This window comes from Salvelinus sp. IW2-2015, linkage group LG32, assembly GCF_002910315.2.
Source record: "Salvelinus sp. IW2-2015 linkage group LG32, ASM291031v2, whole genome shotgun sequence".
NCBI lineage: Eukaryota > Metazoa > Chordata > Actinopteri > Salmoniformes > Salmonidae > Salvelinus > Salvelinus sp. IW2-2015.
Window position 1 is genome coordinate 29,624,945 of NC_036871.1, and position 22,115 is coordinate 29,647,059.

Here is a 22,115-nt window from a genome sequence, read left to right on the forward strand (position 1 = left end):
AGCTAGCTAATCAAGATATAAAAGGATGAGATCGCTCAGATTCTCTCTGGAGCAGTTAGCTCTCATCTCGTCTGGCACTGCGTCAGGTAGATGAAGCAACTGCACATCTAATCTTCTTCCCCATCCCGTCTTGATTCAACAGGGATAGCCTGTTCTCCTCAAAACATTTATCAAGCTTGCTAACGTTAGCCAACTTGAGCATTGATCTCAGCTTGCTAACTAGCAAAGCCAACCAACTACACACAGAGCAAACAAGTATTTTCTAAACTAGTGATTCTCAACCAAATGGCAACTACATGGCTAGACCTATTGCTCTTACATAATGTAAGAACCACTAGACACAGGCTAGCCAGAAAGCTCTAATGCTAGCTAGCTAACCAGCCATGTAATGTCAATAGAAGAGGCTAGCTAGCATCAGCTTTGTAGCGGTTGTGCTATGTGGAAAAACGTGTTTTAATTCTTTCCTTCATCTTCCACAACAACGCCTTGTGTACCTTTCAAATTCTGTGAATATCATTTAGCTAGCTAGTAATTTTGACAAATTTGATCCACATTTAGCACAGTGGAAAGCGTGCTTCCAGACCGGAACCTTGTGAAAGGTGAAAGCGCGTTCCTGCTTGAAAACACACCACCTGACCACTTGATTGGTTGGAAGAAAAAGCCCTGTCCACCAGAGCTCATCTATTTCTCTACTGCTTACTTGCAGAACCCTGCAAGATGTGTGTATTGTTAGATATTACTGCACTGTTGGAGCTAGGAACACAAGCATTTCGCTACACCTGCTAAATATGTGTATATGACCAATAAAATTGTATTTGAATGTTTTTTTACATCTACAAAACTTTTGGCCGAGGTTAGTCGGTAAATTAGTGACAAAACTCTGAGTGCACAAATTTGACGTCAGTAAATGTAGTTTTGATTCACAGAAGATTCACCAGTCACAAGTTTAGGAAATTAGTTGCATTCATTCTCAAATTTAGTTGCAAATCTTATAGAATTTATTAACATATCAACGTACATGTTTGAAAGTTCATGTTATGTGCTTGCAAGTGTTGCATTTATTCTCAAAAGAAYTGCCATGTTTGCTATTTGCAACTACAAAACGGATTATATAAGTGCAACTCATATTTTACATTATTTTACACAAGGCACTATGTTACCTTCATAATTGACTTATCAAACCCCAAACCCTCAGCCTGGTCTGCGGCACATGCTTTCCCGGAAGTATCGCGATGTTGCGCTTCTGGGTTTAGGGACTCTGTGGAACAACAATCAATAGTTTACCAAAGTGTATAGTGTCATCTTCTGGCCGCATGTAAAACTGAAGGCTATTATACAAATGAACATCCCGGGAATACGAGATAGATCATCCCTGAAATGCAATAMGCTACATCCGTTATTACACTGGTTATAAAAATAAAGTTTAGATATATTTCTAAAGGCCAGCAAAGCATTTGATTTGGCATAGGCCTAGTTGAACAGTAAGTTTTACTCTAATGTTGACGATAGGAACCTGTGGCTCTGATGTTCCTTGTAATCAAAATCAAAATACTGCTAGGGCAGAAGATTATCCGTAAATTGTATTCATGTTACAAATTATAAACATTACTTTCTGAACCATGCCTTAAGGCTTACAACCTTGACATCCTGATTGCGCCCGATTTGAACCGGATATACAACTTTAGTCGGGGTCACGTTTATTGTTGAAGAGGAAATATGTCTGTACTGATTTTATTCAATTTGAACGATGCAAAAAATATATTTACAGTAAGAACTTGTCTTCAATACGGAGTATTTCAGACTCTATTCTATGCATGATTTAAATTGTTTATCACATCTTTGTAGAAACGCTTACAATACCTTTGCAAGCCAAGTCATATTTATTAGACACGTTAGCAGGTTAACGTGTAACGATAGTCCCAAGAAAATACTAAGCTTTTATTATTTGTTCAATTGTTATAACTCTCACCCAGGCCTCAACCAGAAGTGCGTTGGTCAACAAAACCAGCCAACCTTTGATAAACGCATTCAACCAGATCACTGGAAAGTGAGTGAATGACGTTACATAGCTAACGTTAGCTGTTAACATTAATTATATTATCTCTAGGCTATGCCTCTGTCCACATCACCACTGACATTGTCTGCCTGCTTGTCTCTTCACAGTGAGACAGAGAAGAAGACCACCCTTGACCAAGCTCTAAGGCAGGTCCTGGAGGAGCAGATTGTAAGTTTAAAGAAATGTAGCATATATATATATATATATATATTATGTATGTTTGTGTATATATCTATGTATGTATGTATGAGTGTGGTGTGTGTGTGTGTGTGTGTGTGTGTGTGTGTGTGTGTGTGTGTGTGGTCTGTCTATATGTATGTATGTGTGTTGTGTGTGTGTGTCTATATGTATGTATGTATATGTACTTTGTTTTAGATATGTATATGTAAAGTGTTGGTCCCATTTTTTTCACAAGCTGAAATAAAATTTAGCAGAAATGTAAAATACACACAAAAAGCCATTCTTGTAAAAGGAATTGTGCACAATTTTGTTTACATCCCTGTTAATGAGCATTTCTCCCTTGCCAAGATAATCCATCCAATTGACAGGTGTGGCTTATCAAGAAGCTGATTTAAACAGCATGATCATTACACAGGTGCACCTTGTGCTGGGGACAATAAAAGGCCACTATAAAATGTGCAGTTTTGTCACACAACACAAAGCCACAGATGTCTCAAGTTTTGAGGGAGCATGCAATTGTCATGCTGACTGCAGGAATGTCTAACAGAGCTGTTGCCAGAGAATTTAATGTTAATTTCTTAATGTTAATTTCGCCTCTAACGTCGTTTTAGAAAATTTGGCAGTACTTCCAACCGGCCTCACAACTGCAGACCACGTGTAACCATGCCAGCCCAGGACCTCCACATCCGTCTTTATCACCTGTGGGATAGTGTGAGGAGTGGGGGTGCTGAGGAGTACTTCTGTCTAATAAAGCCCTTTTGTGGGGAAAAACTCATTCTGATTGGATGGGCCTGGCTCCCCAGTGGATGGGCCTCTGCCCAGTCATGTGAAATCCATAGATTAGGGTCTAATTAGTTTATTTCAATTGACTGATTTCCTTCTATGAACTGTGTAACTCAGTAAAATCTTTGAAATTATTGCATGTTGCATTTATATTTTGTTTAGTATATTTATATGTATATATATGTGTGTTTGTTTTGTTGTCACATACACCTGATAGGTGCAGTGAAATGTGTTGTTTTACAGGGTCAAACATAGTAGTACGGTGCCCCTGGAGCAAATTAGTGTTAAGTGCCTTGCTCAAGGGCTACCTGCCACCTAGTGGTTAGCGAGGTCGCTGGTTCGAAAACCCGAGCCGACAAGGTGAAAAATCTGTCGAAGTATACTGCTAGTACATGGTCTTGCTTATGCTCAATATGCTTCACCAAGAGTCGAGCAACATTCTCCCTTTCTCTCCTTTTCTTTTACAGGTGGAAAAGAAAGCACTCGTCGATGACTTCCTGTCTCTCATCTATCTCAGCATTGATGGAGTCACTGAAGGTAAGCAGCAGGCTGAACGTCACGTCATTACATCGCTACATCTACCTCTGTTTTACCTCCTTAGTATTTCATCGATATACACGCCAGACAGCAAATTATGTAGTAATTGTGTAGAAAAGTGTAGTAAATTCACTTGTCCATGCAGGTATCTGCTCCGCCACCACTCCTTTCCTACTGTTGGGAGATGTTCTGGACTGTCTTCCTCTGTACCAGTGTGATAAGGTCTTCTCCTTTGTTGAAGAGAATGTCTCCACCTGGAAGTCTGTAAGTAGCTTAGTCTGTTTCTCTGTGTTCTTAGAGTAATGGTCAATGTTTACTTGATGACAGGTTTCATATAGAAGATCTTTCCTTTTAGTTATTAAGGAAATGCCACCAACATAACTTTCTTCTCTCTCACTTTCAGAACTCCTTTTACACTGCTGGGAAGAACTACTTGTTAAGGATGTGTAATGGTGAGGATAAAGGCACACATTAAGATCACTTCCTGGCAGATGTTTCCTGTAGGACCCAGGATTCGAACTGGCAACCCTCTGGTTGTTGGCTCGCCTCTCTAACGTCTAGGCTACTTGCCGGCCCTGTTTGTTGTTATCTTGATTTGTGCAGATATTCCATCACTAAACCCCATCTTCTTACCCTGCAGATCTTTTGAGGAGGTTGTCCAAGTCTCAGAACACAGTCTTCTGTGGACGGATCCAGCTGTTCCTGGCTCGTCTCTTTCCCCTGTCTGAGAAATCAGGTGAGAGGGTTACATGGAGCTACAGGAACTGATGTCATTAATGTTTTATCATGGATGTGGACTTGTGGCCACTATTGTGTTCCTTTGTGTGTTTCAGGTCTGAACCTGCAGAGCCAGTTTAATCTCAACAACATCACAGTGTTCAACAAAAATGAGCAAGAGAGCACTCTTGGCCAGAAGGTAAGGCCTTGTTCTAAGGATTATAGATACTGTATATTGTGTAAGCTGTTGAATGATGTGTGTGCTGTTGAATGTGCTTAACAATGAATTACCACTCTCTCTCTACCTCTGTTCTGTGTTGTCTTCTACAGCCCACAGAGGAGGAGGAGGATGGGATGGAAGTGGAGGAGGGGGAGATGGGAGATGAGGAACCTAGTGCACCTGCGCCATGGTAAGCAACATGAGTCCTTGTTCCATCTATCACAATGCTTGGAATCATCAGTGGTTTTTCATCAACATAGCTGTTGCACTGATCCCTGTGCTGGCAAGTCTTGTAAGTTTGATTGCAGCTTGCTAAAACAAGTTGTACTATAAAATTGCTCCCTGTTTGTAGTTCCATCCCTATCGACTACAACCTATACAGAAAGTTCTGGACTCTGCAGGACTACTTCAGAAACCCTGTTCAGTGTTATGAGAAGTTTTCCTGGATGACTTTCCTCAAGGTGACTTTTCTGCCCTCACTCTTTCTCTCCCAAAATAGCTTTGTGACATTTCTTATCTGACATGACCCATCTATGGACATCTACAAAAAGTATGACACTTTGCTTTAAAAAATGTCTTGTTCAAAACTGTTATTATTCTGTATGRCCTGTGAAGTATCCAGACAGGTAGTGGCCGTGTTTGTTTCTGTGAGAAGACACTGAAAAGTTGTTTGAGTTCATAGAAATGTTCTGTATGTTGTCTGTAGTATTCAGACGAGACGCTGGCAGTGTTTAGAAGCTTCAAGCTGGACGACATGCAGGCTTCTAAAAGGAAGCTGGAAGAGCTGAGGACGGCAGGAGGAGACCACGTTTACTTTGCCAAGTTCCTTACCAGTGAGAAGGTGACATCTCAACTTCTTCCATCAATTAAGAATAGAACAGAATAGAGATTGACTACATTGCAGTAAGACTGCAGAGTCACTGTTCTACAAATCACCTTACGTCCCAAGTAACTACTCATTATGTGATTGAGATTAGGAAGTCTATACCTCGCCTTTCTCAAATGGATCCCTTCAAATACAATGACAGTCTCTGTCTTTGCCTCTCTAGTTGATGGACCTGCAGCTCAGTGACAGTAACTTCAGACGACACATCCTCCTGCAGTACCTTATCCTGTTCCAGTACCTCAAGGGACAGGTCAAGTTCAAAAGGTGAGGTGGCCCAAGAAGATGCCCCCCGTCCCACACCATCATACCCTATGTCAGGTTGAATGTAGTCTGATTTAATTTAGCAGTCAAAGGTGTAACAGTGAATTCACATTGGGATTTGACTGCTGTTGGTCTCTTCACTACCAACTCTTGTCCTGTTGCTGCAGCTCCAGTTGTATCCTGAATGATGATCAGTGTTCATGGATGGAGGAGACCACCAAAGTTGTGTACCAGGTGTGTGTGTGTTTCATCTGATAGATTGTAAACTACTGTTTTATATCTTTACTGTTTTATATAATTATCCTCTTAGTATGAATAGATTGTTTTTATATCCTTAGAGATTGAAAGTACTGTTAGGTTCAAGCTCTGTGCATGAGAAGTGTAATTATTTAGTGAACTGTAGGAATGTGTGCTCCCAATAACTCAAGGCCTCTGCTGACTGATAATAAGTCTTATTGATATGCACGGAGAAATCCTGGGTGATAGGGAAAAGTACTGAAGTACATATTTGTGGAAGAGAGGGTGTTAYAGCTAAGGTTATAAGTGTATGCACTGTATTGAATGTATGTATTCAGCTGTACATCTTCACTGAGTAAACATTTTAAATGTCACTGAGTTTGGGCTCTTTTGTATGATACATGTGTTTATTGTATATTTAGATATTGCTATTTTTTATCACCTGTCTAACTTGTTCCCTGTAGCTGCTCAGAGAGATCGCACCGGATGGAGACAAGTTTGCCACCATGGTCGAGGTAAGAATAGTCTGAATATTCCGTAAGTCTGTGTAGTTCCTGCAAGTTCACATGTTTTATTAGTGACATCACAACATACAGTACCAGTCAAAAGTTTGGACACACCTACTCATTCAAGGGTTTTTCTTGATTTTTCTATATTAAAGAATAATAGGGATGACATCAACTATGCAGCTGCACTTGAAGAAACTTTCAAAGTTATTGAAATGTTGCAGATTGACTGACATGTCTTAAAGTAATGAGGGACTGTCATTTCTCTTTGCTTTTCTGAGTTGCCATAATATGGACTTGGTCTTTTACCGAATAGGGCTATCTTCTGTATACCACCCCTACCTTGTCACAACAACTGATTGGCTCAAACGCATTAATTACATTTTTAACAATGCACACCTGTTTAATTGAAATCGATTCCAGGTGACTACCTCATTAAGCTGGTTGAGAGAATGCCAACAGTGTGCAAAGCTGTCATCAAGGCAAAGGGTGGCTATTTGAAGAATCTCAAATATAAAATATATTTTGATTTGTTTAACACTTCTTTGGTTACTACATGATTCCATATGTGTTATTTCATAGTTGAAGTCTTCGCTGTTATTCTACATTGTAGAAAATAATATAAAGAAAGAACAACCCTCAAATGAGTAGCTGTGTCCAAACTTTTGAATGGTACTGTATAGCCTTCTGTATTACAAGTCAAGGTTGACAGGGTAAGGCTTATTGATGACATTGAAAAGTCCCCTCTCATATTTTGACAGCATGTCCTAAACACAGAGGAGAACTGGAACTCGTGGAAAAATGAGGGATGCCCAAGCTTTGTGAAGGAAAGGTATAGCAGCAGAATTCAACAACCTCATGTTTATGATCCTATACTTATGAATATATTATTATCAAGACAAAGTTCAAATTGAAAATATATATCATTCATTAAAGTGAGGAATGTACATTACCAGTCAATAGTTGACACCTACTCATTCCAGGGTTTTTCTTTATTTTTACTGTTTTCTACATTGTAGAAGAATAGTGAAGACATAACACATATGGAATCATGTTGTAACCAAAAAAGTGTTAAACAAATCAAAATATATTTTATATTTGAGATTCTTAAAAGTAGCCACCCTTTTCCTTGATGACAGCTTTGCACACTGTTGGCATTCTCTAAACCGGCTTCATGAGGTAGTCACCTGGAATGCATTTCAATTAACAGGTGTGCCTTGGTAAAAGTTTGTGGAATTTCTTTCCTTCTTAATGCGTTTGAGCCAATCAGTTGTGTTGTGACAATGTAGGGGTGGTATACAGAAGATAGCCCTATTTGATAAAAGACCAAGTCAATATTATGGCTAAAATAAGCAAAGAGAAACGACAGTCCATCATTACTTTAAGTGCAAACGCAAAAACCATCAAGCGCTATGATGAAACTGGCTCTCATGAGGACCACCACAGGAAAGGAAGACCTAGATTACCTCTGCTGCAGAGGATAAGTTCATTAGAGTTACCAGCCTCAGAAATCTGCAATTAACTGCATCTCAAATTGCAGCCCAAGTAAATGCTTCACAGAATTAAAGTAACAGACACATCTCAACATCAACTGTTCAGAGGAAACTGTGTGAATCAGGCCTTCATGGTCGAATTGCTGCAAAGAAACCTGTACTAAAGCACACCAGTAAGAAGAAGAGACTTACTTGGTCCAAGAAACACGAGCATTGGACATTAGACCGGTGGAAATATGTCCTTTGGTCTGATGAGTCCAAATTTGAGATTTTTGGTTCCAACTGCCAAGTCTTTGTGAGACGCAGAGTAGGTGAAGGGATGATCTCCGCAAGTGTGGTTCCCACCGTGAAGCATGGAGGTGGTGTGATGCTGTGGGGGTGCTTTGCTGGTGTCACTGTCAGTGATTTATTTAGAATTCAAGGCACACAACCAGCATGGCTACCACAGCATTCTGCAGCGATACACCATCCCATCTGGTTTGCGCTTAGTGGGACTATAATTTTTTTCAACGGGATAATGACCCAAAACACACCTCCAGGCTGTGTAAGGGCTGTTTGACCAAGAAGGAGAGTGATGGAGTGCTGCATCAGATGACCTGGCCTCCACAATCACCCAACCTCAATCTAATTGAGATGGTTTTGGATGAGTTGGACTGCAGAGTGTAGGAAAAGCAGCCAACAAGTGCTCAGTATATGTGGTAACTCCTTCAAGACTGTTGAAAAAGGATTCCAGGTGACTACCTCATGAAGCTGGTTGAGAGAATGCCAAGAGTGTGCAAAGCTGTCATCAAGGCAAAGAGTGGCTACTTTGAAYAATATCAAATATATTTTGATTTAAGTTTTTTTGGTTACTTACATGATTCCATATGTGTTATTTCATAGTTATGATGTCTTCACTATTATTCTACAATTGAGAAAATTGTAAAAATATAAAAACCTTGAATGAGTAGGTGTCCAAACTTTTGAATGGTACTGTATATACAGTGCCTTCAGAAGATATTCACACCCCTTGATCTTTTTCACGTTTTGTTGTTACAGCCTGAATTTTAAATGGACTAAGTTGAGGTTGTCACTGGCCTACACACAATACCCCATAATGTCAAAGTGGGATGATGTTTTTAGAAATGTTTACAAATTAATAAAATATGAAAAGCTGAAATGTCTTGAGTCAATTAGTATTCAACCCCTTTTATGGCAAGCCTAAATAAGTTCAGGAGTAAAAATGTGCTTTAACAAGTCACAAGTTTCATGGACTCATTGTGTGTGCAATAAGTGTTTAACATGATTTTTGAATGACTACCTCATCTGTCCCCCACACATACAATTATCTGTAAGTTCCCTCAATTGAGGAGTGAATTTCAAACACGGATTCAACCACAAAGACCAGGGAGGTTTTCAAATGCCTCACAAAGAACGGCACGTATTGGTAATAAAATAAAAGAAATGCTCACATTGAATCTCCCTTTTGAGCTTGGTGAAGTTATTAATTACACTTTGGCTGGTGTATCAATACACCCAGTCACTACAAAGATACAGGAGTCCTTCCTAACATAGTTGCCAGACAGGAAGGACACCACTCTGGGATTTTTTTTATTTAATTTAAACTTTATTTAACTAGGGAAGTCAGTTAAGAACAAATTCTTATTTTACAATGACGGCCAACCCGGATGACGCTGGGCCAATTGTGTGCTGCCCTATAGGACTCCCGATCACGGCCGGTTGTGATACAGCCCGGGATCGAACCGGGGTCTGTAGTGATGTCTCTAGCACTGTGATGCTGTTCCACTCAGGAGCCCAAATGGTGACTTCAAAATAGTTAAAAGTTGAATAGCTGTGATAGGAAAAAACTGAGGATGGATCAACAACATTGTAGTTATCCACAATACTAACCTAATTGACAATGTGAAAATGTGCATCCTGTCTGCAACAAGGCACTAAAGTAATACTGCAGAAAATGTGTCAAAGCAAATCACTTTTTGTCCTAAATACATTTGTACATTATGTTTGGGGCATATCCAGTACAACACATAACTGAGTACCACTCCATATTTTCAAGCATAGTGGTGGCTGCATCATGTTATGGGAATGTTTGTAATCATTAAGGACTGGGTAGTTTTTCAGGATAAAATAAGAAATGGAATGGAGCTAAGCACAGGAAAAAACTCAAATCGGGTTCAGTCTGCTTTCCACCATACACTGGGAGATGAATTCCCCTTTCAGCAGGACAATAACCTAAAACACATGGCCAAATCTACACAAGTTGCTTACCAAGAAGACAGTGAATGTTCCTGAGTAGCTGAGATTTAGAAAAAAATAATGGGCAAATGTTGCACAATCCAGGTGTGGAAAGCTCTTAGAGACTTACCCAAAAAGACTCAGCTGTAATTGCTGCCAAAGGTGCTTCTATGAACTATTGACTAAGGGGTGTGAATACTTATTTAAATAAGACATTTCATTATGGGGTAATGTGTGTGAGAAGAAAAATATATATATTTTGAATTCAGGCTGTAACACATGTGGAATAAGTCAAGGGGTATGAATGCTTTCTGAAGGGGTATGAATGCCCCCCCCCCCCCCCCCCAGACCAGTAGATGACAAACCCAAGAGACCCATGAGGAAGAGACAAGCTCCAGAAGACTTCCTAGGTAAAGGCCCTGACAGGAAGGTCTTCATGGGGAAGTAAGTATCAATCCTAACATAATAATAATAATAATTTGGTGGGTGCTTATATTGTACAATAATAATTTATACAACTTCTATAGCACTTTTCATTACAGAAACAATATCAAAGATTCAAGTCTGTAGGGAAGGGGGGGGTACCTAGTCAGTTGTACAACTGAATGCATTCAACTGAAATGTCTTTCGCATTTAACCCAACCCCTCTGATTCAGAGAGGTGTGGGGGTGGCTGCCTGAATTGATATGCCTGGCGGAACAGTGGATTAACTGATTTACTCAGGGACAGAATGACAGATTTGTACCTTGTCAGCTCTGGGATTCGATCTAGCCACAAGGCTACCTGCCACCCCTGTATTATACGCATGTGTGAATTGGACATTTTGTCCATATCCGAACTCTGTATGGCAATGATAACTGGGACAGAATAGTAATGTGTTCCCCAAAACCGTAGTTGGTTTAGGAAAGTTGAGGTATGCCAGTAGGATTATTTACAATGTCTAGCCCTCACATTGGAGCCTAATGAAAATGGGGAGACATAGCATGTTGCCAATATGGGGGACGAGTGACACAGCTTCCCTCGTGTTTGTTTTCTTGCAGTGATGAACTCACGAGACTGTGGAATCTGAATCATAACAATATGGCAGCTTGCCAGTCAGTTAGCAGGTGAGTGGTTTTACAGCAGTGGTGCAGCTGGTCAAAGGTCAAAGTTACATAGCCCACTTACCTACCTATACGTTTTTGGTGTATAACATTAAAGGAGAATTTCACTTTTTACAACCAAATGTAAAAAATATATGTAAATGACATATTATAGAAGGGTCCAGACACTTTCTTTGCGACTTGACTTGTTTTTGAGAAATTTACCGCAACCAGCGATTCACTTGCTCATCCTCGTACAGTAAGGGGGCTCAGAAAAGACATGAACAAATGCTCCAAAAACCACAGTAGCCTACTTGAACACTAACTTAAAGCGGGTACAGCCTCAGTGTTGACAGTAAACGCATGCTGGAAGTTGTACCGAATTTTCCCAACGTTGAGGTTTGTGCTCAGAAATTTGCTCAGTGCCAAAACATTTTTGACTGAACATTGGTATAGACCCTTCTATAACTTGCCATTTACATAAAAAGAGATTTGGTTAAAAAAWATATATAACTTCTCCTTTAACCCTAAATGTTAATTTCTTGTCCACAGGGAATTCATGCCTACTCTGGAGGAGTTCTTTGAAGAGGCCATTGAACAGGCTGACCCAGCCAACATGGTGGAAGATGAGTACAAGTATGTGTATACACTGAGTGTACAAAACATTAGGAACACCTGCTCTTTCCATGACTGACCAGGTGAAAGTTATGATCCCATACTGATGTCACCTGCTAAATCCATTTCAATCAGTGTAGATGAAGGGGAGGAGACATGTTAAAGGATTCTTAAGCCATATTTGTGTATGTGAGCCATTCAGAGGGTAAATGTGCAAGACAAAAGATGTTAAGTGCCTTTGAACAGGGTATGGTAGTAGATGCCAGGCACACCAGTGTGTGTGTCAATAACTGCAACGCAGCTGTTTTCACACTCAAGTTTCCTGTGTGTATGAAAGGACATCCAGCCAACTTGACACAACTCTGGGAAGCATTGGAGTCAACATGGGCCAGCATCCCTGTGGAACGCTTTTGATACTTGTAGAGTCCATGCCTCAATGAATTGAGGCGATTCTGAGGGGGTGCAACTCAATGTTAGGAAGGTGTTCCTAATGTTTTGTACACTAACTGTTGATTGTCTGTCCTAAGACCTGTCCAATGGTGTCAAGAAAGATCCTGCCGTGTGAAGTGTTTTGGTTCAATATTATCCACTCACCTCCACGCCCCGTCCTGTAGGGTGGTGCGTAACTCAAACTATGGCTGGCGAGCCCTGCGTCTGTTGTCTAGGAGGAGTCCCCACTTCTTCCAGCCCACCAACCAGCAGATCAAGAGCCTGGCTGACTACCTGGAGAGCATGGTCATCAAACTGGCCAAGGAGCTGCCGGTGAGTTGTCTGGTCGGAACTATGGGTGCTTGGATACTGAAAATGTCTATGAATTACACAAGGCTCCCTTTGGGAGCATAGGGTGTCCATCGGAGAATCTCAATTTCATACTCCTCACAACCCATTTGAGGTCAGAGGACAATGTAATTCAGATGTTCCCCATGTCCTTACCTCTCTTGATGAATTAAATCCCCTTTGCCCTGTCATCACAGAAGGACCTCCCGTCTGAGGAGATAAAGACAGGAGAGGAAGACTATGAAGACAATGGCGACACCCTTCTCAAAGAGAGCAACGACAGTGAGTTCTAGATATGTAGTTGTAAAATCAAAGCTCCAGTTGGACTGCAGATTACCCCCGATTTTCCATATTGACCTGATCACATCCCTTTTGTGTGCCCCAAGGTCTGAGCATGCAGACCAAACTGGTGTCTAACCAGCAGATGGATGACATAGCAGTCAAGCTGGGTTCCCAATGGAAGACCCTGGCTGGCCAGCTGGAGATAAAGGCAGCGGAGATCCGGGAGATTGAGACAGACAGCAAGGACGTGGACATGCAGGCCAAGCTGCTGCTGGTGGCCTGGCAGGACCGTGAGGGGACACAGGCCACCGTCGAGAGCCTGGTTCCAGCACTCAATGCTGCTGGCTTCCCCAAGATCGCAGACATCCTCAACGAGACATAGACCAAGGCCTTCATGCCTAGACATGTACTGTAATTTCATCCTCCGTAGAATCTTTAAATAAACGCTCAACTTTGACTAGAGCTTTATATACTTACGATCCCTCACAGGTCAATGCATACATATTGTATGTGCAGGGCATTTAGATGGATAAAAGTGAGTCATTTAATCAGAACATGGTTTGGTATAAGTTTATTTTCACCATTTATGAAAAGCCATCAGGATAATGACTGCATGTATGAGGGAGAAGCGTTATAGTCACACTGTATTAGAGGTATTGAACCGCTCGTATGGTGACAAATCACAATAGCAATGTGCAAGACAGTTTTGTTTCGCAAGGGGTGTAAGAATTCATTATGGTTTGAATAGTGGGCACTGTAGGTGATAGGGGAGGTCTCCAATACATTTGAATTATAGGTACAGGATAAATTGAAAGACACCTGAACCAGATTAGATAACTTGGCCAAAGACTATGTACAGCTGATTAGTTATGACTACAGAGAAGTACTGACATGAGCACCTTGTTCAAGGATTTAAAAAATATACAATGTGTATAAAACAATAACTGCAGAACTAGAAACACAACCGCTCAATGATCCAGTCCAGAGATTGCCTGGCTCAATAATAAACCATTTAAAACCTTCCTCCACTCATGTTGATATAGGATGGCTTTACAAACATCTGTGTCGAAGTTACTTTATAAAGACACCCAGAATTTATTGCACATCTATGCAGTGTAGACCGTGCTTGGAAATGGCATTTGTTTTTTTGCATTAGGTTGATTACTGTTTCTCCTCTTCAAGTATTTCCAGTCGTCGGGGTCCGTACAGTAGGACGTAGGCTATATGCCAGTCTCCTCCACCGGACAGCCTCAGTATATCCTCTGGAGACACCACACTCACCTTGTCGTCATCAAACTTCACCCACTCGTCTGTAATGGCAAAACATGGATGTATTGAAAAGTCATTCATCTGTACCTTGATAAAAAATATATGAATATAGTAGTTTGTTTACAAGGTAAACAATAATCAGGCCAACTTCCACAACTAAGAGAGCGAAGCATGAGGGTAAACTTCCACTGTTTTGGTCCCGCAGCTATCACGTTTCAGCAGAGAGAAGGGCACTTGTGCAGTTGCTCATCTGACCGCTACTTGGCAACATCACATAGCTGAACCTTAGTTTAAAGGAATAGTTCACCAAAGTAAAGTGGCCTAAAATATCTGGGTCCATATCCCACATCCTCCGTTGTGTTGAACTGACTGAGGTCAACTACCCATTTAAGCAGCAGGTTGACGTATCCATCGCACTGTGGAGACTTTTCTTAATGCTATGGAGGTTACCTTCTTTCCTCTTGACCCAGCCGACGTAGTGTCCGGAGGAGCTGGATCGGCCCTGGTGTGTCAGCACTGCCTGCAAGTCGTAGTAACCGCTGTTGTTGGAGCCCAGGTCTGCAGGGAATAGACAGACATGCTTAGAAACTTATCCCTTAAATTAGTTTAACAACCTATCCCTCACYCGACTGACTGATTCTTAGTTTGTAAAGGTATGCTACAAAACCATATGATGTAAAGTAACCAACCGTCATCGAATGAAAAGGGCTCATATTTCACTTCTTTCGGTTTGTCTCCCACTTTCTTCTCCACCTGCTTGATGCACAAAGAGAAAATGTAAGCTACACGGACTACACGCATGTTGTTTGAGACGTTCGTTCACACCGAGTTGCTTTGTTTGGCCAGAGGACAACACGGAAATACATTTCTTGGAGGTTTGGGTTTATTTACTAGAGTATAAATTTGCAGTTCAAAGCTGAATTGCAGTAGAGACATGTACACAAATAAATAAATATTTTTACCTTCTGTGACTGTTTCTCCAGCTTCTTGTCCTCAATCTCCTTGAACTTTGACCTGACTGCCACCATCTTCTCTTGCAGCTCAGAGGTACACAGCTCATACACATCCAGCATCAGCGGGAACTTGACATCCTGGAGAATTAAGTCAATAGGGGAAAAAAGCATCAGGACAATATTCTTTCATCCATTTACAACAGTATTCTGATGATAATCCCATCAATTAGGAAGACATTCCTAAAACATCAGAAGACCTACCTTTAGGACTTTGGCATTGACAGACTCCTTCTCTTTGTAGAAAAAACGAACCATCTGAATGGTCAGGTAGGCAGGGAGGCGGCTGACTTTAGACTAGACGAAGGAAGGGAGATCAAGTGAACATCACCTTAACCAACCAACTAAAACAACATAATAAAACACATTTCACAAGCTCTCACTAGTGTATAAAAATCTTACGGCACAGCCCAACCTACAAACTTACAGATTTTATGTACAGGGCATTTCTTTGCAAAGACGGGGACAGCTTGGTGATTTCTTCCTGCAGTCTCTGGAGAAAGAAACAGCGGGACATGACGGGATTAGATCAGTGTTGCCATGGTGACAGACCACCTTCGAGACATCATGGTCTGTGTGTGCACCTGTGTGTTTCTGTGCATTTGTATGTATGCGTCCATGTGTTCCTGTGCGTGTTGTTGTGGTACTACTCACCAGCCTGAGCCCGGTGGCCAGGTATTTGACCTCCTGGTTGATGAAACAGCTGAGTTGAAGCTGGCTCTCTTTACCTTTAGCTGGCTCCTCATCTTCAGACTCTGTACATTTCATACTGAGAACAGAGGTTAAAGAGATTCTCTACTACTTTTGTATACTTTTTAGCCAGTAGTTCCGAAAGTAGCTCATCAAAAGTGGTCAACGGAAATTGCGTACTACATCACATATGTGCAGATATGTGCACCACATTGCTACCTCTCACTCTGCTGTGTGTGTAGCTTGCTAGCTGTCACTCAAATGGCAAAGAGCTGAAGTGCATTAGCTAGAACTCAAATTGCCAGGGGGCTGGCCCATGTGGGAAAAATGGCACCGCAGTTTCCAAAAAAAGGGTTGCTTTCAAACTAGGAATTTCGTGACTAATTGCTCATCGACATATCRAGCCCAAAGTGGGAGGTTTGAAAAAAACTTGGTACTCTCCAAAGTTAAGCATATTTTTAAGAAAGAAACAGAAATAGGAGACTCAAGATAAGTGTCCTTCCAAACATAGTTGACAGACAGGAAGGACACCACTGAGATTTTTAAATGTAATTTCAACTTTATTTAACTAGGCAAGTCAGTTAAGAACAAATTCTTATTTTCAATGACGGCCTAGGAACAGTGGGTTAACTGCCTTGTTCAGGGGCAGAACGACAGATTTTTACCTTGTCAGCTCAGGGATTCGATCTTGCAACCTTTCAGTTACTAGTCCAACGCTCTAACCACTAGGCTACCTGCCTACCCATTCTTGGGAGGAGATAGCAAAAGGTTTGTTGAAATAATATACAAATGTGGAAGCCAGGGATTTTTCTGCAATTCAAATCCTTAGGCGGGTCGCTAAGCGTTTTTTTCGGGGCGCCTAAATCCAAACAGTGRAAAAAAAATMTACATGCGCAGGATTGGGGAAAAAGTATTTCAATGTAACCASATATAAAGTACGTAGAGAAAAAAATTATATATATAGGTCCATTATTGTTTATAATATAATATTTGAGAAATAACAATCACAAAAATTAAAGCTAGAATCAGGGACAATTAATTAGCCATGGCAAAACGCATAGAATTGCAGGAAATTTGCTTTAAAACTGCGAAAATGTATCTTGGCTCCATGGAGAAATTTGTAGAATTGCAGGAAATTGGCTTAGAAATGGAAAAATGTCTCTACACTGCCAAGATGGGGGGGCCTATAAAATGTTGCCAGGCCACCTGCCACATCCAATAAAAACCCATATTCCTTTCCCTAATAGATCATACGCTCATCTCAAATTCAATTGGTCAGGCGTTCCGACTAAGGATACGTGGTTTCATACTCCACTCCAAAATACTGGTCGATGAAGTTCTTCTTGGCAGCGACAGCAGCAGCTCCACTCTCAGTGTCAGTCTATGGCAGACAGAAAAACGGAAAGTTAGGACAGACATCCACATCTATAGCTACCTTGACAGCTTACATACTTGTTTATACACATACCTCCATGGGAGCGTCTYGGTCTTGTGGCTCCAACTTCTGCTGAAGAACCCGCATCATCTGCAACCAGCACTCGTTGGCATCCTAGAGAGGGAGAGACATTCATTAATGAAGCCCATTTCCACTCTTCAGACCACATTCTGTATGCACAATTATTCAAATGTCCTCTTGGGCTACTTGAAACTGAGCAATCAATGTGGTTCAGTCTAGATGTGTGTTACTGAGTAGTACCAAGCAGTATTAGCAAAGTAGCATCTTCTGGTGATGAGTGAGTGACTGGTGCAAGCCAGGGGCCCCGGTCTCACCTGCTGAAGGTACTGTCCCTGGTCTCCCTTCTCAGCGAACTGGGGGAAAGCCATGTGCAGGAACTGCAGCAGGATGATTGGGGGTATGCTAGAGGAAGTTTCGTCCATGGTCTCGTAGAGGTCACGGAGGGCTGAGGAAGGGAATACAAACGGTTGTTTAACAGTTAGAACATGGACATTTAGCTGACCCTTTACCCAAAGCCACCTACAGTTTATAGTACACCACACAATGCGGGTATTGGCAGCACTGTGCTCTGACCATAGAATTAGGAATTAGAATACTTAGTAATAGGATCTCTATGGCTATGACTCACTGAGTCATACCATTACCACGTCTACACTGGCAGAGAACCAAAGATTAAAAAAATATAAATCCAACAGATACAAATGCCAGGCACTGACCTGCTGTGATGTACTGGGATGATGCGTTGGCCCCTGAGGACCCCAGAGCACCTGCGTACCTGTAGGTGGAGACAGAGGGCTCATAAATAAGATCAAAGCCATAAAACACATCTAAGAACAAAAACAGTCTATTGTCTAATCTTATAGGCACACCCTAGTCACCTGCTCATGGCAAGGTAGCAATCAAAACGAGACGATATCATGTTGAAGAGCCTGAAAGCCTTGTCTTTAAGACAAACAATACATGTGATATAATTGTCAACTGTATATAGATATCAAATAAATAAGAATCATATTGCATCATCACTATAGATTAGATCACTGACAAGTTGCTTGCATCATCACAGAGTGGCATTAATGCAAAAATCATGAGCCCACCTTCTGAGGGCTCCTTTGAGCTCTGGCACGGAGCGAAGACACTGCACTGTAGCGTTCATATAGCAGGTGTTTCCCAGGTTGGTCAGTCCACAAGGCATCTCCATCTACACAGACAACAACCAAAATGGGGTTAGTTTCTCTTACTGTCTGCGAACCCAGCCAGCATCCATTCCCTTTAAACAAACAGACATCCAACGAGTAAACATTAACTCACAGCTGAGGCCAGCTGGTCCTCAGTCATGTCCTCTACAAACATGGGCCTGACTGCAGGCTCCTCGGGCAGGGCCTCCGCTGAGCCCATCATCAACAGAGTCATCCCCTAGGACAGAGGAGGGGGAATGACGGAGAGAGGAAGAAGAGTATCGCATGTCACATTGTGTACCATAGGATATCTGTTGATGGTAATCAAAGAACAAAATAGATCACCCTGCAGCATTAGGCTTGATAATCTTAACARTACCCCAAAACAGGTCCACTAAATTACAATGAAATGTGCCAATATATCAGTCTACTTTCCACAATATCGACAGAACATGACAACTCTTAGGCTATACTTACATTCTTTAATTTGATGTTTCCCCAGTCATCGTCCTAAAAAAGACATACAAATGATTAGGTATCATTGGAAATAATGTATTGATCATCCGTGGTCCAAGTGATGACATTCATTGATTAACTAAAATGAGACAACTTTACCTTAAGTGTGCCTCCCTTGACCATAACCTTCTGTCTCTCTGGTTGTACCCCAGTCAAGGCAAAGAGCTGAGCCTTGAAGACCATGGGAGGTTCTTCTGTGTTCAGCTCTATTGCATCAAACTTCTCTTTCCCCCATTTCACATTCACTGAGAAAAAAACAAAAAAACAAACAGGTATTTGTTATTACTAACCAGCAGGGAGTGGAAGGCATCTCTGATGCATCGTGTCTTGTCATGAATGACACAGCACAATCATATTTTACAGTGATAACCTGTGCTGCAGAGGATGGCTTTAAATAAGAGTCGAATGTTTTGGTTATTAAGTCTTGATCACCTGTTAGCTAGAAGCAAGCGAAAAACTGCGGCTACTACTGTGCCGACTAGGAAGATTGCATAAAAGAGATAGTAAAATGACTTAAGTAACATGCTACCTATTTTCGATGGCTAACTAACGTTAGCTACCTAGCTAGCAAGTTAGTTAGCAAAATAATCACAAAACACACTAATTTAGCGGTAACAAATTGGCCAGTGTTAGACTGGCTACTTAGCTAGTTTAATTGGGCCAGATGTAACGTTGCAGCACAATTTTCATACAGTAACGTTAGGCTCTTTGCGTAGTGTAAGACAGTTCATTTTCTGGCTAGCTTAACAGTTAGCAGGCTAGCTAGCTAAATATTGACGTGACTGCAGGAAGTTAACTACTGCCGTTAGCACAACATAAAGCTAAGTAGCTAGCTAGTTAGACAAATTACTTAACTAGTTGTCAACAACACCAACAAGTATCTAGGTTACTTAACAAGATAGTTCGTTTGTCATGTCATATTTTCTTAAATCAGAGAGAACACTCGAATCTGTTATTTTTGTCGGGCAGCTCGCTAGTTGGTGACTCCACTGATTTACTTTACGGCCTATGATGACTAGCTAACACTTTAGCTAGTTAGCTTGCTAGATAGCGGTCCAATAGTGATAATTGAAACACGTGTATAAATAGTTCAGCAAAAGGGTCATCATTGTAAGTGGTTACTTTATAGCATTAGCTTACCTGTAAACACGGTCATCTTTTAGGCAGTTTTGTTTGCTAATCTCACCGGGGCGCGAATTCGCTGTCGGGTGTAGTTGGCTACGATATAGTTCTGTCTAGCTAGCTAGTAGCTACAAGGAAATTCATTCAAACAGTTTGCACAATGACGCTGCACGGCAGTGTACGCTGGAAATGTATCGATGCGCTCTGCCTGCAGCTATCCAGCCTGGACAGCCCAACATGTGAGGGAGAAGGGTGTAATTGCAGATGCAATTAGGGGCGTTTACTGACAATGGCGTTTCTTGATGTGAAGTTACACCCATTGATGCTCGCCATTTGTCCGTGGCCGTTTCTTTCGCATCGGGTACAACTGTAGCATTGCCCAAGATGCCACGTTAATTTATCCTAATCTATGTAAACAAATATGTGACAAATAAACACCAGTCTCATAACTCCAAAATTGACCAATGGCAGTCACCAATGGGCGTTCTCTGATATCAAGGAACGCCCACATCAAGAAACACCATATTAAGMAATAAATAATAAGAAAAGCCATTTAGCAGACACTTGCATCCATTCATGAGAACACTCCCAAATATGTTATGATCAGAGTGGGCCCCTGATCACAGTAGAATTTCAACAAATGCATTTGTAAAAGTACTTTAAAATATATTTTTTTATATCCACTTAAACAAAAAATCTATAAAAATGTTTTTACCAAATACTGCATCTGTCTCCAAAAAGGTTGACTGTCTTGATGACACTTATTAATCATGATCTGTTAAAAGTAGCCCAATTACTGTAAAAGGAGCAAATCAAAAATCACTAGCCTAAAATCACTAGCCTAACTGAATGACTAGCTACAATCACAGCACTTGGATTGGTAAATTACTTTGTTAGCAGTAAGTCTATATGCAGTTGCTCAGAATAAAGAGTAGTATATCAAAATCAATCTCAGGCTACATACATAACAAAAGTGAAGTGCGTAGATGATAAAGATATGTTTATTGACACCTATCCATCAGTGCGGCCTCCATTGCAATTAAACATGCGATTCATCCAAGACAAAATAGAGTAGATCTTAGTTCCAGTGCTTTTCTCTTTTTACTGAACAAAGTTTTTTWAAAACATTTAGAATAATTGAGGTATTCATGATCCTTATTTTATTTCTAATATTGTACACTGAGTGGGGTTTGCTTGAAACGATACCATATTAATATAACAAAATCTTTAACAAGGTACACCATCCAGAAACTTTCGTGAGATACATACTGGACTCTGGGAACTTTGTGTTGACACATTAAACTATTGCAATGAGTCTATAAAGAGGCATTCAATATACCCAAACCAGACGGAACGTTCTGATAAAACCAGTGTGGCAGATATTTAAAAAAGATTGATGGAAGAGTTAAGATTGTGTTTATCTCCAAAAACAAGACCAAACAGATATGGCAGTAAAATTGTTATCCAAACGTTAAGGCACTAGGTGGGCCAAATGATACACCTGTTTAGTTTTCTACAAATAATTTACAATTCAAACAGTGCAGTTTTACATTTGTTAACTTAATGTTTTCCTTTTGAACCATTTATCTATGAGTCAATGTAAGGCAATACATACAAAAAATACAAGAAAAAAAACAATATTACAGAAAACAATGTACCCAATGAACACAGAACAAAAAAAACTAGTTTTTAAGTCTCCTATATGCCATTACAATGGAATTTCCTTATGGCTTGGAGCAATAACAATAATTATAATAAAAATAATAATGCATAGATTTAAATTATGATCTTGCATGCTCCTCACTCAATACTCAAAAACATCTAATACTCACTTCCCAATACATACTCAGACCCAACCGACCCCTGATATAACTGATGTGCAGAGTAATAGGGGATAGAAGCATAAAGGCCACCAGTCAAAGGCATCAAAGTACATTTTGAAGGAAACAGAGTTACTGACAAGGGAAGAAAAAACAACCACATTTCCGTATCCCCGAGATGTACCCATTC

At 40.8% G+C, this 22,115-nt stretch overlaps 2 protein-coding genes across 3 annotated transcripts; one reads left to right on the forward strand and one right to left on the reverse strand.

Annotated features, from left to right (window-relative positions):
* The first annotated feature begins 1,660 nt into the window (after nucleotides 1-1,660).
* On the forward strand, nucleotides 1,661-13,324 carry LOC111956559 (THO complex subunit 1). The gene is made up of 21 exons (XM_023977039.2): nucleotides 1,661-1,767; nucleotides 1,974-2,047; nucleotides 2,164-2,224; nucleotides 3,487-3,556; nucleotides 3,702-3,820; nucleotides 3,960-4,008; nucleotides 4,197-4,292; nucleotides 4,390-4,472; nucleotides 4,604-4,683; nucleotides 4,846-4,954; nucleotides 5,200-5,334; nucleotides 5,543-5,643; nucleotides 5,808-5,874; nucleotides 6,342-6,392; nucleotides 7,145-7,215; nucleotides 10,460-10,555; nucleotides 11,152-11,217; nucleotides 11,746-11,829; nucleotides 12,423-12,570; nucleotides 12,783-12,867; nucleotides 12,972-13,324. The coding sequence occupies exons 1-21, from the start codon at nucleotides 1,717-1,719 to the stop codon at nucleotides 13,247-13,249; spliced, it is 1,974 nt and encodes a 657-aa protein (XP_023832807.1). The 5' UTR covers nucleotides 1,661-1,716; the 3' UTR covers nucleotides 13,250-13,324.
* A 681-nt stretch (nucleotides 13,325-14,005) lies between these two features.
* Nucleotides 14,006-20,450, reverse strand: LOC111956560 (ubiquitin carboxyl-terminal hydrolase 14). Of its 2 annotated transcripts, none has more exons than XM_023977041.2 (16): nucleotides 20,124-20,450; nucleotides 19,083-19,228; nucleotides 18,945-18,977; nucleotides 18,601-18,705; nucleotides 18,387-18,490; nucleotides 18,009-18,067; nucleotides 17,607-17,737; nucleotides 17,305-17,385; nucleotides 17,135-17,217; nucleotides 15,801-15,915; nucleotides 15,574-15,639; nucleotides 15,351-15,443; nucleotides 15,099-15,227; nucleotides 14,826-14,889; nucleotides 14,587-14,694; nucleotides 14,006-14,177 (listed from the first exon to the last, which is right to left on the reverse strand). In XM_023977041.2, exons 1-16 carry the CDS (start codon nucleotides 20,137-20,139, stop codon nucleotides 14,029-14,031), a joined length of 1,482 nt encoding a protein of 493 aa, XP_023832809.1. In that variant the 5' UTR covers nucleotides 20,140-20,450; the 3' UTR covers nucleotides 14,006-14,028. The 2 variants fall into 2 exon arrangements, with proteins under 2 accessions (XP_023832809.1, XP_023832808.1); XM_023977040.2 differs by having other exon boundaries at nucleotides 14,826-14,892.
* Nucleotides 20,451-22,115: the final 1,665 nt, after the last annotated feature.

Coding starts and splice junctions, on each gene's coding strand:
- LOC111956559 (XM_023977039.2), top strand. CDS start 1,717: ATGTCTGTACTGATTTTATTCAATTTGAACGATGCAAAAAATATATTT. Junction 4,684..4,845: donor CCTAGTGCACCTGCGCCATG/GTAAGCAACATG, acceptor CCCTGTTTGTAG/TTCCATCCCTATCGACTACA. Junction 11,218..11,745: donor GCTTGCCAGTCAGTTAGCAG/GTGAGTGGTTTT, acceptor TCTTGTCCACAG/GGAATTCATGCCTACTCTGG.